At 38.8% G+C, this 18,977-nt stretch overlaps 1 protein-coding gene across 3 annotated transcripts in view; it reads left to right on the top strand.

The window, feature by feature from the left end:
- The window catches only part of LOC136875033 (zinc finger protein 362), a 76,766-nt gene that overhangs the window by 43,613 nt on the left and 14,176 nt on the right, over positions 1-18,977 (top strand). Inside the window, exons 4-8 of one of the 3 annotated variants that reach the window (XM_067148753.2) lie at positions 2,037-2,087; positions 3,580-3,630; positions 14,408-14,458; positions 14,803-14,853; positions 15,203-15,253. In XM_067148753.2, the coding sequence (XP_067004854.2) occupies positions 2,037-2,087; positions 3,580-3,630; positions 14,408-14,458; positions 14,803-14,853; positions 15,203-15,253 (255 nt within the window). The remainder of the gene's footprint in view (positions 1-2,036; positions 2,088-3,579; positions 3,631-14,407; positions 14,459-14,802; positions 14,854-15,202; positions 15,254-18,977) is intronic. The other 2 variants (XM_067148755.2, XM_067148754.2) reach the window with 2 other exon arrangements.

The following is an 18,977-nucleotide window of genomic DNA, read 5'->3' as shown; positions in this document are numbered from 1 at the left end:
ATTTTTAATGGTAAATAGTGCAGTTAAGTAAGAATCGGATACACCTCAAGATACGGCAGAATGAATAATTGATTTCAGAAGTTAGTTTATATTTTCTCGCGTCGGGTTAAATTTTGGAACGGCTATTATCATTTAAATTTACAGTGAGGATGTTATCAACTTTCTACTCGCACTTGATATATGTTTCATGGTACATACGCAGTTAGGTTAGCTGACTGTTTGAATAAGAAAGCTGAAGCCACAAAATGCGACCTTCGGTATCGTTTTCTCGCTATGTGCATTTGCGAGCTCTCTCGTCGACATTCAAAGGCGATGTTGGAGTCAATTAGCAATACCCATCGTCAACTGCCGTTCCATAAAGAAAATCGGAAATGAAAGAAGACAACATGTCTTCGTAATAAATATATAAATAACATGGTCGATAGCGATTGTTAACTTGTTAGAAAGAAAGGCTAAATAAATACTCCACACTGAAATTAAGTAAGAATGGGATACACCTCTAGATATAGCAGAGCGCATCACTGATTTCAGAGGTTAGATTGTATGCTATTTCCATGTAATTTATAGCGAGAAGAATATCACTTCACTGGCGTTTGATATATATTTTCATGGTACATGCGCGGTATACATAAGTAGGCTGACGCTGTTTGAATAAGAAAGTTGAAGCGTTTGCCACAAAGTGCGACCTTCAATATTGTTTTCTCGCCATAAGACCTATCTGTGTCGGTGCAACGTAAAGCAACCATATTGTTTTCTCGTTGTGAGCACTTGTGAGCTCTCTCGTCGACATTCGAAGGCCTTTTCGGAGTTGATTAGTAATACCCATCGGCCACTGTTCCCTAAAGAAAGAAAGAAGAGAACATTTTTTCATAAGAAATATAAATAACGTGGTCGATAGAAATAAAGGCTAAGTAAACGATCGCATAATCGTAATACTCTACACTGAAATTAAGTATGAATGCAATACACCTCAAGATATGGCAGAGCGCATCACTGATTTCAGAGGTTAGTTAATATTTTCTCACATCTGGTTACATTTCAGAGAGGCTATTCCCATATAAATTTATAGTGAGGTGTTATCAGTTCTCTACTAGTGCTTGGAATATGTTTTCATGATACATATAGTATGGTCAAGTTAAGTTAGGTGACGCTGTTTGAATAAGAAAAATATTTGCCACAAAATGCCATCGATCATCGAACAGTATAGTTTTCTCCCTATCTACACTTGCGAGCTCTCTCGTCAACATTCGAAAGCGATGTTGGAGTCGATTAGTAATACCCGTTGACTGCTGTTATCTAAATGGGGGAAAAATATGAAAGAGGATAACACGTTTTCGTAATAAATGCATAAATGACCTGGCTGATAGCAATTGTTAACTCATTAGAAATAAAGGCTGAAACAAACGATGGCTTAATTTTCATGTTATGTGCTGAAATTAAGTAAGAATGTGATTCATCTCAAGGTATGATAGAGTACATCACAGATTTCACTGGATAGTTTATATTTTCTTGCGTTTAGTTACATTTCGGAATATTCCCATGTAAGTTCATAGCAAGGTGGTCATAATTTCTCTACATGCGCTTGAAATGTTTTCGTGATGCATATAGGCCTTTGGAGTGATACTGTAATTTTTTCAGAATGAAATTAAACATATACTATCATGCAGTATCAGATAACAAATGAGTAAGCCATAGTGTGGATATCATTCGTGAAAACGCAAGTTTTGAACAAACTGGTTGTCGTTTCATACCAATTTTAATGTGTATGGCCATCGTTGTCGTCCCCCCCCCCCCCCCCCCGACTATTACGAAAAATCGGATATAAAGACAATCTGTTATAACGAGTAAATTTTTCGCTGTTATGAATTCTCGCTATAACGGACTTCTACTGTATGTATTAAGGTAGTCTGTCCTCTTGTGTGTTAATTCTACCTCATTTGAACTAACAGTGCACAAAAATACTCGTACTGTTATGTATCATATCACATTTATTGTTAGCTGTTGTATTAAATCTATACAATTATTTTCTTCTTCAGGTCGTCTTCAGTTGGCCAGCTACTGATGGACCTGCCTACTCCAGGGACAAGGTACAGTTTGAGCCCATGTAAACCAGAACTGAAGTTACCTACACACAGAAGAAAGGCATGGCGCCAAAGTTCTTACCAGGGGGGTGAAACTCTAATAGGGCTTTTGGTTCCAATCTGTAGCCAGCTTCAGGTAGTTTCAGTCTCTTTTTCTAGATGGCGCTGGAGGTCATTCATAACGTGTAAATAGTTATATACACGTTCTGTAGATGGCACGCAAGTAAGCATAAAATGAGCGTTGTTAATAATTAAAGGCACTTTGTCTCGAAGTGAAGTATTTAAAGTTTTTCAAGTCTAACCTCAATCAGTGGGCACTTCTCACAAATTAATTATTCATAAAACGTCGAGCATTGTGGAGATAATATTGCTGAATTGCATCAAATTCGACTTTACCCAATCGACTAACCTTGTTCAAACTTATATCGATTTTAATCGATAGTTCCCATGATGCTACAGTATTTGTGTTGTTTCAATTCCAAGTGCTCATGTGCTTGTGATGTAAATCTTTGTTCCTTGTGCTTGGTTATTTGAAATATATCTTCGCCAGTCCTCCTGAAATCCTGTATTTCCTGTTTGAGTACACATCAGGGGCTGAAAGCTGAATGGTTCTATTAATGTAGTTCTATATATTTCCTGTCTCAGTGCATTTAATTCTGTTATTTTTATTTTCATGTGGTACTTGGATATTGATGTGATACCCCATTGTCTTGTGTATGGTGTGCTCTATTGTCTTGCTTTCGAAGGGATTTCTTATTTGTTATAATATCAGCTTTGTGTTAATGTGTCAATCATTCATTTGAAGTTAAAGCTGCTTTGAGGTGTGTGGTTATGTTCTCAGTAACATAGTATGCCATACAAACTAGGGGTATCAGATCATTATTTACACGTAGTAAGTACTTGGAAATAAAAATATATGAATTACAATGTATTGGGCATGGAAGTAGTAGAACTGCATTATTATCGCAGTTTGGGAGGGGTGGGGGCGAGGGGCAGGGAAAGGAGGGGGGAGGAGCCGTAAGCATACCCGGATGTGCGTCACTGCGCCGGATGTTAATTCTCCGCGCTATCTGTTGAAAGTAATACTAAGGTATTGCACCAGAATGCACACTGTGGCGCTATCTCAGAAAAGAGACTAAAACTACTAGCGCCAAGTAGATTGGAACCGAAATTTATCATTGAGTTTCATCTCTATTCTATTCTATCCTCTTTGGTTCTTACTCTACTGACAAAGGCTGAAGCCAAAAATTTTAGAACCATGACTTTCTTTTGAGTGTACTCTATCCGCACATGTTACATAATAAGTTGCTAATTGTGCTCAGTTTCTATTAAAAAGATGTATTACAGTATGTATATGACAAAGGAGTATCTGTCCTCTTCTGGGTTAATTCCACATTATTTGAACTAACAATGCCCAAAAATACTCGTACTGTTATGTATCACATCACATTTATTGTTAGCTGTTGTATTCAATCTATACAATTATTTTCTTCTTCAGTTCTTCTTCAGTTGGCCAGCTACTGGTGGACCTGCCTACTCCAGGGACAAGGTACAGTTTGAGCCTATGTAAACCGGAAGTGAAGTTACCTACACACAGGAGAAAGGCATGGGTCCAAAGTTCTTACTCTACTGACAAAGGCTGAAGCCAAAATTTTGGGACCCATGCTTTTCTTTTGGGTGTACTCTATCCACGCATGTTCATACGATAAGTTGCTAATTGAAGGTTAGTTTTTGATCCTAAGAATTTTATATGTATGACAACAGAGTTTCTGTCATCTTGTGTTAATTCTACCTCATTTGAACTTTTGTGCGTCCAGAGTTAAGTGTGTATTATGGGCTCTTTTGGGCTTTTACATTTAGTGGACTCCCCCAGAATGGATGACTTTGAGGTCTTTAAAACTGGATCTTAGCTGTCTTATTTAGTAGGTTACATGATCCTCGGCATTCATTTAGTGACATGTAATTCATACATTCTTGATATGCAACATGATTTTCTAATTTACCCAACAGCAGTGTCCGCGCGCTGTATGGAACAGAGCGTGTGCTGTAGTACATGCCTTAGGGCTGCGCTGAATGCACAAGTCCATATCTCTCCAAGATATTTGAAACAGTGTTGGAGTGTAAGGATCGTTTTTTGTAATACAAAAATAATAGTGACCTGGGTATCGCATAAGTAAGTGGCATTAAAGGAATGGCTGATGTTCTGTTTGTGAAACTTAAACCTGGGGACATTTTAAGGCACAGAGAGCGACAGATAGTTTCTAATGTCTAAAATTATATAAAGACCAAGATTCGGGAGAGAAGTGAGGATTGGACAGTGAAGGAAAACGCTGAAGCATGCAGCATTTCAAGAAGCACGGTGTTTAAAGTTTCTGTCGAGTTTATCAAGGGTCCTTGGGTGTCACCAGACAAGAGAACACCGAAAATAACGAGAGGAAACACAATTGAAATATGACTTTGTACGGAGCACAGTTATACGGAAAATGCGCAAGTTTTTAATTAATAATCGACCCCGAACACTAAACTCTATTCTGTCGGTTGTCGGAGATCCAGATCTCCCAGATTTTAAAAGATCAACACTCCACGTCCTACTTAAAGAAATGGATTTGATTTACAAACGGAGGGGAAAACCATGTTGATTGAAAGAGACGATGTCGTGACTTGGCGCCATAGGTATTTATCACAAGTAAAGAAATTCCATAATGAGAATGGTAACTTCGTTCACAGATGAATCATTAGTTACTGACATAACAGTGCAAAAGGCATGGGTGGATAAGTCCATAAACAGTCCGCGGCAGGCATTTTTAGTGGGACTTTCCAGTGGTTTGTGGGTGCCTACAGGTCGTGGGTCACGATTAGCGTTAGTGCATGCAAGTAACGAATGCGAAGCTTGTATATTTGTGTAAGAAACACTGCTGTGGCTCATGATGTAATGGATGGTGATTGTTTTGAAAAGTGTTTTAAAGAACGGATTCTCGCAAATCTCGCACTTCAGTTGGTACTAGTCATTAACAATGCTTCCTACCACAGCCAAAAAAAAACAAAACAGAAATTAACAACTAAGTCATGGAAGAAAGAGCGTATGCAGGAGTGGCTTAAATCGTATGGTATTGCATACAGTGAGGACATGTTGAAGACTGGTCTGATGAACATCATTAGTAAAGAAAAACACATATGATGCATATGTCACGACAAAATGGCTATGATAATGGGACATACAGTTCTTTGACTGACCTGCAAGTTAAATCCGATCGAACTTGTGTGGGCTCAGGTGAAATATGACACTAGTATGAACAATACTACTTTCAAAACAGGGGACATGCAGAAGCTCATTCAAGAAGGGTTTGAAAGTGTAAGTGTAGAAAATTTGAGTGATTATGTTCAGCATGTGAAGATGGTTGAGGCAGAGATGTGAACTGCAGATAATCTCAAGGATGACACAGAGACTCTCATAATAAGGTTGGAGGACAGCTCTTTGGAAGAACAAGTGACCAAAATCAAGAAGATGAGCAGCTAGACGATGACTTGCAGGACATTGGGCTGCAGGAATAATGTTGTCTGGAGGTAAGATTGCGGTCTTGTACATGTGTTGCGTTTTAACTAAGAATTTCCCAGTGTCTGTCTCTGATATGAAAACTTCCCATTCACGCTGCTGTACGTTTCTGAGAACTTGTGATATGATGATTATTATTATTTTCTACTCACCTGCAATAATGTATGTGACAGAACTTTCATGCAGATAAATTATACGAATTTGTGCCTAATGAGAAGCGTGTGTTTTTGTGTAAGATAAGTCGCTGACGCTGGATAGTGATTATTGTGAGAAATATTTTTAACAGTAGATTCTTGCAAATTTCCTACCTCAGTCTGTAGAATTTGCTTTTCATTGTCCAATATATGTTATGGCACTGAATATATGTTTACTTTCTTTCATCAGCGCTTGTAATAAAATATGTGAAGTTTCATATGATAAGATTAAAGTTACGTGTTATTTCTGGGTATTCTTTACGCCTCTGTGAATGAAAGTGACTCACTGTGATCTGTGTATGTGTCGCTGTGACAGATGACTTGTATCCTGTCACTGCCTACATGGACCTTGGAGCATATATTGCCATATTACATATTAAACTTTGCTGACAGATGACTCAGGTTAGCTTTCATATCATTTCAATTGTTTTTTCATAGCCTTACCATATGTAACTAAAATTCCATACACATACATACATACATACATTATCATTATAGACTGTTATGCCTTTCATCGTTCAGTCCGCAACACTCTGTGAATCCACTAAATGTCGCCACAATCCTCGATTTGCAACTAGTGTTGTGGCCTCATTTAGTTTTATACCTCTTATCTTTAAATCTTTAGAAACCGAGTCTAACCATCGTCGTCTTGGTCTACCTCTACTTCTCTTACCTCCATAGCAGAGTCCATTATTCTCTTAGGTAACCTATCCTCCTCCATTCGCCTCACATGACCCCACCACCGAAGCCAGTGTATGCGTACAGCTTCATCCATTGAGTTCATTCCTAAATTAGCCTTTATCTCCTCATTCCGAGTACCATCCTGCCATTGTTCCCACCTGTTTGTACCGCAATCATTCTTGCTACTTTCATGTCTGTTACTTCTAACTTATGAATAAGATATCCTGAGTCCAGCCAGCTTTCGCTTCTGTAAAGCAAAGTTGGTCTGAAAGCAGACCGATGTAAAGATAGTTTCGTCTGGGAGCTGACTTCTTTCTTACAGAATACTGTTGATCGCAACTGCGAGCTCACTGCATTAGCTTTACGACACCTTGATTCAATCTCACTTACTATATTACCATCCTGGGAGAACACACAACCTAAATACTTGAAATTATCGACATGTTCTAGCTTTGTATCACCAATCTGACATTCAATTCTGTTGAATTTCTTACCTACTGACATCAGTTTAGTCTTCGAGAGGCTAATTTTCTTACCATACTCATTGCACCTCTTTTCAAGTTCCAAGGTATTACACTGCAGGCTTCCGGCACAATCTGCCATTAAGACCAAGTCGTCAGCATAAGCCAGACTGCTTATTACATTTCCACCTAACTGAATCCCTCCCTGCCATTTTATACCTTTCAGCAGATGATCCATGTAAACTACGAATGGCAAAGGTGAAAAATTACAGCTTTGTCTAACTCCTGTAAGTACCCTGAAACAAGAATTCATTCTACCATCAATTCTCACTGCAGCCCAAATGTCAACATAAATACCTTTGATTGATTTTAATAATCTACGTTTAATTCCATAGTCCCCCAGTATGGCGAACATCTTTTCCCTCGGTACCCTGTCATATGCTTTCTCTAGATCTACGAAACATAAACACAACTGCCTATTCTTCTCGTAGCATTTTTCAATTACCTGGCGCATACTGAAAATCTGATCCTGACAGCCTCTCTGTGGTCTGAAACCACACTGGGTTTCATCCAACTTCCTCTCAATGACTGATCGCACCCTCCCTTCCAAGATGCCAGTGAATACTTTGCCTGGTATACTAATCAATGAGATACCTCGATAGTTGTTGCAATCCTTCCTGTTCCCTTGCTTATAGATAGGTGTAATTACTGCTTTTGTCCAATCTGAAGGTACCTTACCAACACTCCATGCTAATTTTACTACTCTATGAAGCCATTTCATCCCTGCCTTCCCACTATACACCATTTGAGGTCTAATTTCATCTATTCCTGCTGCTTTATGACAATGGAGTTTATTTACCATCCTTTCCACTTCGTCAAGCATAATTTCACTAACATTATTTTCCTCCTCCCCATGAGCTTGGCTGTTCGCAACACCACCAGGACGATTTCCTTTTACATTGAGATGTTCAAAATATTCCCTTCACCTCTCCAGTGATTCCCTGGGATCTATTAGAAGTTCACCTGAATTACTCAAAACACTGTTCATTTCCTTTTTCCCTCCCTTCCAAAGATTCTTTATTACTGTCCAGAAAGGTTTCCCTGCTGCTTGACCTAGCCTTTCCAGGTTGTTACCAAAATCTTCCCATGATTTCTTTTTGGATTCAACAACTATTTGTTTCGCTCCGTTTCTTTCATCTACGTACAAATCCCTGTCTGCCTGGGCCCTTGTTTGGAGCCATTTCTGATAAGCCTTCTTTTTACATTTACAAGCTGCTCTCACTTCATCATTCCACCAAGATGTTCGCCTTTTCCCATCTTTACACCCAGTTGTTCCTAGGCATTCCCTTGCTGTTTCTACTACAGCATCCCTGTATGCCACCTATTCACTTTCTATATCTTGAACCTGCTTACTGTCTACTGTTTGAAACTTCTCACTAATCATATCCATGTACTTCTGTCTAATTTCCTCATCCTGGAGATTTTTTCCTCTTATTCGTTTGCAACAGATTTCACTTTCTCTACCCTAGGCCTAGAGATACTTAGTTCACTACAGATCAGATAGTGGTCTGTATCATCGAAAAATCCGCGGAAAATTCGTATATTCGTAACAGATTTCCTGAATTGAAAGTCTGTTAAGATATAGTCTATTATGGATCTGGTACCTCTAGCCTCCCATGTGTAGCGGTGAATAGCCTTATGCTTGAAGAATGTATTCGTAACAGCTAAACCCATACTAGCACAGAAGTCCAGCAAACGCTTCCCATTCCCATTAGCTTCCATATCTTCCCCACATTTACCAATCACTCTTTCATATCCTTCAGTTCTATTCCCAACTCTCGCATTGAAATTGCCCATTAGCACTATTCTATCCTTGCTGTTGACCCTGACCACGATGTCACTCAATGCTTCATAAAACTTGTCAACTTCATCCTCATGTGCACCCTCACATGGTGAATACACGGACACAATTCTAGTCCTAATTCCTCCAACTGCCAAATCTACCCACATCATTCGCTGATTTACATGCCTAACAGAAACTATGTTCCGTGCAATAGTATTCCTGATGAACAGTCCTACCCCATACTCTACCCTTCCCTTTTTAACACCCGTCAAGTACACTTTATATAATTTCCTATCTCTTCCTCGTTATCTCCCCTTACCCGAATATCACTTACTCACATCACTTAAGCACATCCAGATGCAGCCTTTTTGCTGACTCAGCCTGTTCTACTTTCTTTCTCCCATAAGCCCCATTAATATTGATAGCTCCCCATTGAATTCCATTTCATTCGCCAATTTGTTTCTAATGAGTCCCTCGCCTGTCAAATGGGAGTGGGGCTCCGTTACTCCCATAGGTCCGAGGCTTGCTTAAAATGTTCTGAGCTCGGTAAATTAATGAAGCAGGATGCTACCCTACTTGCACATAGTCCAAGTGAGGATCTCTCCTCTAACGAGTTATGGACCACTGGTGAATTGTATAGTCCTAGCCGCCTGAGCACAAGGAGGGCCAGGACACTGAATATGTCCGAGATGCCCACTCCCATTCCATAGCAACTGGTATCCCGACGCTCAGGACTACTTACTAGGCCACTCAGCCGTTGTCCATGGTTCACGAACTAGGACGTGACTACAGTAACCCACAAACATGAACCATACTAAAACTCCAATGAAAATAAATAGTAAATTGTCCCAGTATTTATAATCCATTCTAAGTATTGTTATGTAAATAAATTGCTATTCTCGGATCCCCTATTCCGTATGGAATATCTCAGTCTTTATTAAAAAGTCATCATCATCGTTGACCAACTCCAGTTTCTCTGGTGTGGTATTTGATCCCCTTTATTTTGTTCGGTCCATGAACCATTTTTTTTTTTCACAATGCGCTCCCAATCCTGACCCCTCTCCTGTACACCCTTCTTCACTAAGTCTGTCCATTTTTCTCTAGGTCTGCCCACTGGTCTCTTTCTTCTTATTTCTCTTTCATACTCCTTTCTTGCAGTCCTGTTGGCACTCATTCTTCTCACATGACCAAACCACTTCAGTCTTGCCTTTTTTTTTCTTCTGGAGTAAGGAGTCTTCTAGTCCTATGTCTTCTCTGACTGTTTCATTCCTGATTTTATCCCTCCTGGTCTTCTGGATCATTGTGCGTAAGAACTTCATTTCTGCTGCTTGGAGTTTCGAGTTGTCCTTTCTTGTTAATGTAGCGGTTTCCAGGCTGTATGTGAGGATAGGGGTTTAGTATGATCTATACAATGTCATCTTTGTTTTGAGTGGTACTTGTTTATCCCACAGTAGCTGTCTTCTTTGGAGGTAAAAATGTATTGCTTTGCTGATTTGACTGTTTACTTCATATTTAGTTAAGTTATCCTTGGACATTATACTACCCAAGTACTTAAATTCTGTGGCACTGTCCAAGTTAGTGCCATTTAGCATGATTTCTGGCTAATTGTCACCCTTCTGTACCTTCAACACCACTGTTTTAGCCTTGTTGATGTTTAATTCATATCTCTCAAACTCTTGACTCCACCTCTGCAGTCTCTCTTCCACATCTTTCTCTGAGTTACTCCAAATTACTACATCATCTGCAAATGCAAGTGCTTTTAAGTTTTGTGCCCCTTTTCTTTTAGCGCCTTAATATGGTATCATAATCTATAAGTTTCATTTCCATATTGATTGTAGCTACAACATAAGATTGATACTGAAGCCTCCACCTTATCAATACATTTGTTTGCATACTATCATTCACAGTACCGGTTTCGACCCTTCAGGGGTCATCCTCAGCTGACAATTACAAATATAGTTCTTAAAACATCACAATGGGAAGTATTGTACAGTTGTGACAATTGTCCAATTTACCAGACCGTCTAAAACAAATGATACAATTAAAAAAGTAAAATAAGTCCTCTCTTCTTGGATTATAAAAGGGTTACGTAGTATAAAAGGACATGTCATTTGCAAATGTTTTTGTTGTTTTGATCAGCGTAAAAATTGAAACTTGCAATGCTATGTATGCACTGATAGTAGTGCCTCGAACTGAACACTGGACAACTACCCAATTCTTCAAAGACAGTGTCCAAGTCACTTCAAGACACTCATACTACCAGCAGAGGAACACGGTGAAACAAACAATATAGTTATCACAAGAATAAACCTTCGAAATGTTTTAATCAATTAGCCATAAGTTTTAACGCAAAAATGGTGGACACTTCAAGAATACTACTACTACTACTACTACTACTACTACTACTACTAATACTACTACAAATGATTTGTTTTCTCATTCCCTTGTTTCTTAGGTTAACGCAGTTTTTAGTATCAATTATTATTTCAAATTAACACCTGTTTCACTGAATTTTGTCGCTTTAAGTTGTTTTTTGCTCTGCATATTGATGTAAATATTGTATATTTGTACTATTTTGTTTCCGTCTAGGCTCTCTTTTGTTTGTTTTTTCATTTGCGCTTTCATTATGTTTTATAGCATTTTTTCAACTCATATTATGTAAATTTTTCCAACCCCCCTAATTTTTTCACTGAAGATGGCTCAAACGAGCCGAAACATGTCTGAACTTGTTTACTCCGTCTAATGACGGAATATATGATGTATTGAATAGGAGGATACTTTCATTTTTCGCCATTGTAAAGTAAATCTTATGTTGTTAATATGGTATCCATTCCAATTATAAATAATAGCCGGGCTGAGTGGCTCAGACGGTTGAGGCGCTGGCCTTCTGACCCCAACTTGGCGGGTTCGATCCTGGCTCAGTCCGGTGGTATTTGAAGGTGCTCAAATACGTCAGCCTCGTGTTGGTAAATTTACTGGCTCGTAAAAGAACTCCTGCGGGACTAAATTCCGGCACCTCGGCATCTCTGAAGACCGAAAAGTAGTTAGTGGGACGTAAAGCAAATAGCATTATTATTATTATTATTATTATTATTATTATTATTATTATTATTATTATTATTATTATTATTATGATAAATAATAGGGGCAACAAAGCACTACCTTGTTGTACTCCCCTTTTTGTCTCAAACCAGTCTGACAATCCAGAACCGACTTGTCCTCAGCTTCTGGTTTTCTCGTAAAGTACCTTAACTTTTGAAAAATTAGACTGTCTCGAACTTTGAGCTTTCTCAGGCACTTCCAAATAAGCTCCCGTGGTATGCTGTTATAGGCCTTTTCGAAGTCAAGGAACAGTAGATATAAAGGCTTCTCTTTTTCCCAATGTTTTTCCATTAGCAGCCTGACAGCAAATATAAGATCTATTGTTGATCTTCCAGGCCTAAACCCATATTGTTCCTCTTCTAAAAGTGATTCTACAATTTCTCGTAATCTATCCTTTATAATTTTTTCCAGAACTTTTAGTCCATGGGAGAGTAGAGTGATGTCACGGTAGTTAGTACATTTCAGTCCGCTGCCTTTCTTGAATATAGGTACAGTTATACCTTTCTTCCAGTCTTCTGGGATGGTATTTTGCTGCCATACTACATTTAGGAGTCTATATAGCCATTGGATTGCTGGGGTTCCTCCTGCTCTCAACATGTCCACACTTAACTCATCTAATCCTGCAGCTTTCCCTTTCTTCATACTTTTAAGGCTCTTCTCTATCTCCAGCCATGTGATTGGTGGCTCCATATTTTTACTGGGCTCTTCACGTTTTCCACATTCTTCTCTGTTTTGAATTACATTTGATACCTCTCCATTGAGGTGCTTCCATTCCATCTTCCTCTCGTACTACTGATCCATTGTCCTGCTCTGTTACCTTGATGTCTTCTAGGTTATTTCGCTTGTTTTTAATTACTCTGTGTCGTCGCCATAAGACCTATCTGTGTCGGTGAATCGTAAAGCCCCTAGAAAAGAAAAAAAAAATTACTCTGTACAGAAGTTTCTTGTTTCCTCTGCTGTCCTCTTCCAGCTTTTCCACAAACTCATTCCAGTTTTTCTCTTTCTCTTCTCTTACTCTCCTCTTAGCTGTAAGTTTTTTGCACTGTAGAGTTCCTGTACTTTAGTCCTTTCTTGCCCACCTGGATCTTGTGCATCTCTTTGCTTTTCTTTGTCTAGCATCTTTTTTTGGCCCAATTTCTCTCTTTTATAGCCAATCTGACTCTGTCATTCCACCAAGGTGTCTCTTTTTCTTCCATGGTCGATCCTGTTACTCCACATAGGTCTTCAGCTTCACCCACCAAAGTATCTTTAAAAATTTCCATTCTTTGTCTACTGTATTCATTTCCCCTTTTGGTAAGTGTCTCTGTATCCTTATTTTATATTCTTCTTTCAGCTTGGCTTCTTCTAATTTCCAAGTCTGCACTTTACGTTTTCTTCTTTTCTTTGGGGTTGCGTTAGCCACATGATTAGGTCTGCAAACAATATTCAAAGTACCAACAAAATCAAAGCTGGTGATCAATCAGTACTTCATACCAATCTTAACCTATGGTATTGAAACCTGCACTCTCACTAAGAAAGACTCTTCAAGGTTGCAGGAATCCGAGGTGAAAATCCTTAGGTCCACAATTCAAAAAACCAAACTGGACAAGTTGAGGAATGATGTGGTTTGGAAGGAAGCTGGGATTGTTACATCATTGTTAGATTGGATCACCATGTCCAGACTGAGGTGGTTTGGGCATGTAATGAGGATGGAGCCAACAAGGACAGCCTAAGTTAACTTGGAGTGACATGTGGCAGGGAAACAGATGGTGGAAAGACCAAGAACCCACCGGATGGACATCGTAAAGATGGACATTGCAGATCGGGGAAGGACACTGGAGGAATCATTAAGAAGGGAACGTTTCTCAATAAGACAGAATGAAAGAGGCTCGCCAGCAGTACCGGGAAACTGTAACTGTAAAATGATGATGATGATGATGATGATGATGAATCAATAATCTATGATCACTGTCCATACTCTCACTGGGGATAACTTTGACATCAGTTACATATTTCCCTCCTCCTTTGTTAGTGATGATATAGGCGATGAGAGACTTATGTTTTCCATCCCAGCTTGTATCTTCTTATCTTGTGGTTTTCCTGTTTTTGGAAGAAGGTATTTTTGATGATCAATCCATTTCTTCTGCACAAATCAAGCAGTTGTTTGCCTTCTGCATTTCTGTTCATTTCTGTTTACCCAAATTCTGTCATTTTTGTGGGAAGTAGAGTAAAAGGGTGCAGATTATAGTCTCGCAAAGGATTGAATTCCTGCCGGATGAGGAGCTTGCCGATACTCCATCTGGCAGCGGGTTGTGCTACTCGTGTTGAGTGCAGTACAATAGCTGTCCTGCTACACTCACTAGATGCGGCAACACTAGTGCCATAAGAGCTACAGTACACTCTTAACTCTGGACAGGCAATAACAGTGCACAAAAATACTCGTACTGTTATGTATCACATCACATTTATTGTTAGCTATTGTATTAAATCTCTACAATTATTTTATTCTTCAGGTCATCTTCGGTTGGCCCGGTGATGATGGACCTGCCTACTCCAGGGACAAGGTACAGTTTGAGCCTATGTAAACCAGAACTGAAGTTACGTACACACAAAAGAAAAGCATGGGTCCAAAATTCTTACTCTAGTGATAAAGGCTGAAGCCAAAAATTTTGGACTCATGTACTCTATCCACGCATGTTACACGATAAGTTGGTAATTGAAGATCAGTTTCTGTTACAAAGATAAATGTATGTACTGTATGTATATATGACAAAGGAGTATCTGTCCTCTTGTTTTAATACTACCTCATTTGAACTAACAGTGCACAAAAATATTTGTACTGTTATGTATCATATCACATTTATTGTTAGCTGTTGTATTAAATCTTTACAATTATTTTCTACTTCAGGTCTTCTTCACTTGGCCAGCTAGTGGTGGACCTGCCTACTCCAGAGACAAGGTACAGTTTGAGCCTGTGTAAACCAGAACTGAAGTTATGTACACACAAAAGAAAGGCATGGGGCTGAAGTTCTTACTCTACTGACAAAGGCTGAAGTTAAAAATTTTGGACCCATGATTTTCTTTTGAGTGTACTCTATCCACGCATGTTCATACAAGAAGTTGCTAATTGAGGATCAGTTTGTTACAAAGAATTATGTATGTATGTATGTATGTATGTATGAGAAGGGAGTGTGTTTTCTTGTGTTAATTCCACCTTATTTGAAGTATCTGTGCACAAAAATACTTTTACTGTTATGTGTCACATATTGTTCTCTGTATTAAATCTATGCAATTATTTTCTTCTTCAGTTCTTCTTCAGTTGGCCAGCCAACGGTAGACCTGCCTGTTCCAGGAACAAGGTACATTTAGAGCCTATGTAAACCAGAACTGAGGTACTTAACCCTAGGACTGGCAATTGTCAAATATTCGACATGTTCGTATTTCATCATGTAATTTCCTCAGTTCTTCAACAGATGTCATGATAATTTTCGTTTTGTCGTTCTTGATGTCCACAGCAGCTGTGAGGTCAGTTTCATTCATAGTGACTGCAAGTTCACGGAAATAAATGTGTGCAATTTTTCTGACCATCTGTGTGAGCGCCATTGCTGTCTTGTTTGTAAACAAACCGTCGGGTTCTGCTTTGCTATTCTATTTCATTTTATTTCATGGTTTTTCGTTCGAATGCAAATTATTTAGTTCTGTGTATGTATAATTTGATTATTTATATACAGTCTAAACTCGTTAAGACATACCTCTCTAGCGTGTTTCCCTTTTATTATGTCATTAATCCAAAGTCCCAGTCCATGTCCTCTTAAATACATGTTAAAGAAACCTGGATAGCACATTTACATCACCCTTTAGTACATTCGTAATATTCCTGCCATAAGAAAATTAAATTATGTTCCCGGCCACTTTGCGCGTAATATGCACCAGCAGCGACTAGCCTGGGTGAGAATTTGGTAGAGAACTTAATTTCACGGCCTTAGCACATCGGTCTACAGCTGCAGGGAGCGACAACCATGTCATGTACTTAAACATGATTGGTTATTTAAGAAAATAATAGAGGGTTCCATAATGGGAAGAAATTATAGATGATGATGATGATGATGATGATGATGATGATGATGATGATCAAGATTAGAGTACATGACTATGTCGTGACCTACCTGTCCTGCGAGACATTCTAGTTGGTTGGTCACCAGGCTGTTGGGGGTTGGGGGTTGGCGTATTACCTGTCCTGCCGAGCGGTAAAGTAGGGAGGTAAAATGTAGGTGCGAAGTCTGTCCCGCAACTCCCGAAATAAAAGATGAAATAACTTCATTGTCCTTTATTACCCAGGACGACTGTGTACACAATATACAAAATCATTTACAGGTTCTGAATACGTTGGTCTGACGAGAGCTTGCTTCATGAGCCTACCCTACGGCTACGCGCTAAGTCCGAATTCAGCCCTGCGGCAATTGTGTACAACTTCACTATCACGACTGACTGCTCGAAAGAGCCTGGTCTTAAGAGTACGAATTACTGGTCGAGAGAGAGCCCTGCGCCATCTTGGCTTAGAGTTATATCTGCTCGCCTAAAAGCAAAGGTCGGGCCCTTCCCACTCTCTTAGAGGTTGGGCCCATGGGCGTTACCTGGCTGATCGCCTTGTAGGTAGCGCCCTCAGTTACTATTATGAACTAATTCTGCCAGGAGGTGCTGCTCTCTGGGCACTACTGTCTCTGTCCTTCTCTTTGCACTTTCGTTTCCTTGTCTTTACTAGAGTAAAACTGTACTGGCTTTGATCTCTTTGTTGGCAAGCCGCGTGCTCCAGTACCGAATATTAGACTCTGCTTGTCAATAAGCAAACAAACAAGCAAACATCCTCTGTTGTCAGCATGTTTACGTAGGCTCGTTTCACAAGCTCTCTGTGTGACTAATGCATTCCACTACTTGTAACTTCTTGAAAAGTTCCTCCTTCCTTCTAATTATATTAAATCTTAATATAAGTAACATACAAATGTTCTGACACTACAAGGTGTCCCGTATTACTGGTTATTACTCTGATACTCTGAGATCGAATCTCGATTGCGAATCCTGGCTGCCGTTCATCTGACAGTCTGCCAGTTCGAACCCTTGGGAGGTCGGTACACGACAACTAAAATAATAGATGTCATGAGATGTGATTCCTATTATGAACTGAATAAGAATGCAGAGAAACGTGAAGAATGGAGAGCTGCCGACACCCGGCTGATGACGAGAGAGAGAGACACATAGAAGTGAATTGTGTAACAATGTACATAAATTAGGCCTACTGTACTTACTCATAGTGGTTTGCAGGACATTCAGTTATGGAGATGAAAGCTAGACAGTTTACAAATGATGTAAAATTAAAGTTTATTGAGAAAGCAGATGCTAATCCACATATGAAACGAATGCAAATCGCCCAGATGTTGGACATTCCTACAACAAATTTAAACATAATTTTAATTGATGTGTATAGTTCGCGTCTCTAAGAACTTTTTCTCATGATGTTTTGCTATGTTGGTGTTCTTAAAATTTATTTTTTCATTCTTTAGTTCATTAATTATAATTGTAAACATTTGTTTTTTTGTTTTCATCATAATTATTTTTATGTTCAAACCTAACCTTAAATTTAACGGCGTAATTGTTTTTCATTTTTTAGCACGTTCCCTCTTTAGGATGTTATTTTTTCCGATCCACACAAAAATGTCCTAACCAGTTTTGGCTGTACATTTTTAGTATGGTATGCGTTTAAATGTGACTTCTTCATTACGGAAAATTAGCGTCCAAGTTGGATTTGGAATTTGAATCAGTTATCTCTTCCCATCAAATATCGGAAAAATGAAAGTGATGACGAGCCTGCAATGTAGCAACCTATTAGTGGTCTAAGGTCAAGACATGCCAATACATTTTCCCTAATATTTTCAAAACTTTTGCTAATGCATTAGAGGAACATTATTGACAATTCGTGTATGTCAGTTTGTGACATGTTTCAGATTTGCGTACATATGATCAACATTATTATTATTATTATTATTATTATTATTATTATTATTATTATTATTATTATTATTTTGAATGTGGGAATTCCTCTTTTTGAACAGACTGTATATTTTAGTAACTTATATTTATGCAATTTCGTGTCAACATGACAATCCTCAGTGTATTAGCTTTACGTAGATATATGAAACTACATAGGTTTATTTCATAAACCCCATGTCACTTCAGCCGCACCATATCATTTTATGGTACGTTTGCTTTTTCTGAAGTCTTCACGTTCCTAGCAAACTCTTGTATCTATAAACTATTACTCTTTCCCATCATGTGTTGTTACCACTATGCAATCTTTCCTTATTCCGGTAGATGGCATCTCATACGTTAGCATAGGTCAAAGCATTTCTTTTCTACCCCGTCTTGTTCGGTTATCTTTCAGGGTGGGTAGGGTGGAGATTTTTTACTTGAGAAGATGGAAGGATTGGATTTCCAAGTCGCCTTTGTGGCATATAAAAGATATTTTAATAGATTCAAGATGTCTTTGTACATATCTCGGCCTTTCGAGAATGTGAATTGCTTATATAATTGAGGTATTTAGTTTTCTTTAATCTTCTCTTGGTTTTATTATTGCTTCGTTTTGTGCTCACCATGGTTGGGTTAGAAAAGTTTCCCTCATTACGTGTTTTTCTAATATATTCGTGTGTTAACTTTGATTTTCCTTTACCGATTCACTATGTTTCTTTTGAGAACAGAAGGTGACACTGATTCGTGTGTGTGTGTATGAGATTATTTGGCGTGTGCCTGCTGATACCTTTCTCATGTCGCTTCTTTAACATACCGCTTGAGCTCATGTTCTATTATTTTATCGCGTGTTCTGTATATTTCATGTCCACCAGATATAGGTGTTGTATGAATACAAACTAACAACGCGATTGGCTTGTTTTTCTGTGTTTTGGTGTAGGAGACACTCCGTCTCTTTAAGATGGACCACTTTCTGGTTCATACTGTCTGAGCTCGTGAGCGGTTGTTTATTTTGTTATGTGCTGTGTGTTGACGTTTTTATAAGTTCCTCTACTCAGCGACCTA

The sequence above is a fragment of the Anabrus simplex genome, chromosome 5 (assembly GCF_040414725.1).
Source record: "Anabrus simplex isolate iqAnaSimp1 chromosome 5, ASM4041472v1, whole genome shotgun sequence".
In the NCBI taxonomy this organism is placed as follows: Eukaryota; Metazoa; Arthropoda; class Insecta; order Orthoptera; family Tettigoniidae; genus Anabrus; species Anabrus simplex.
This window is presented reverse-complemented; position numbering and strand designations above follow the sequence as displayed.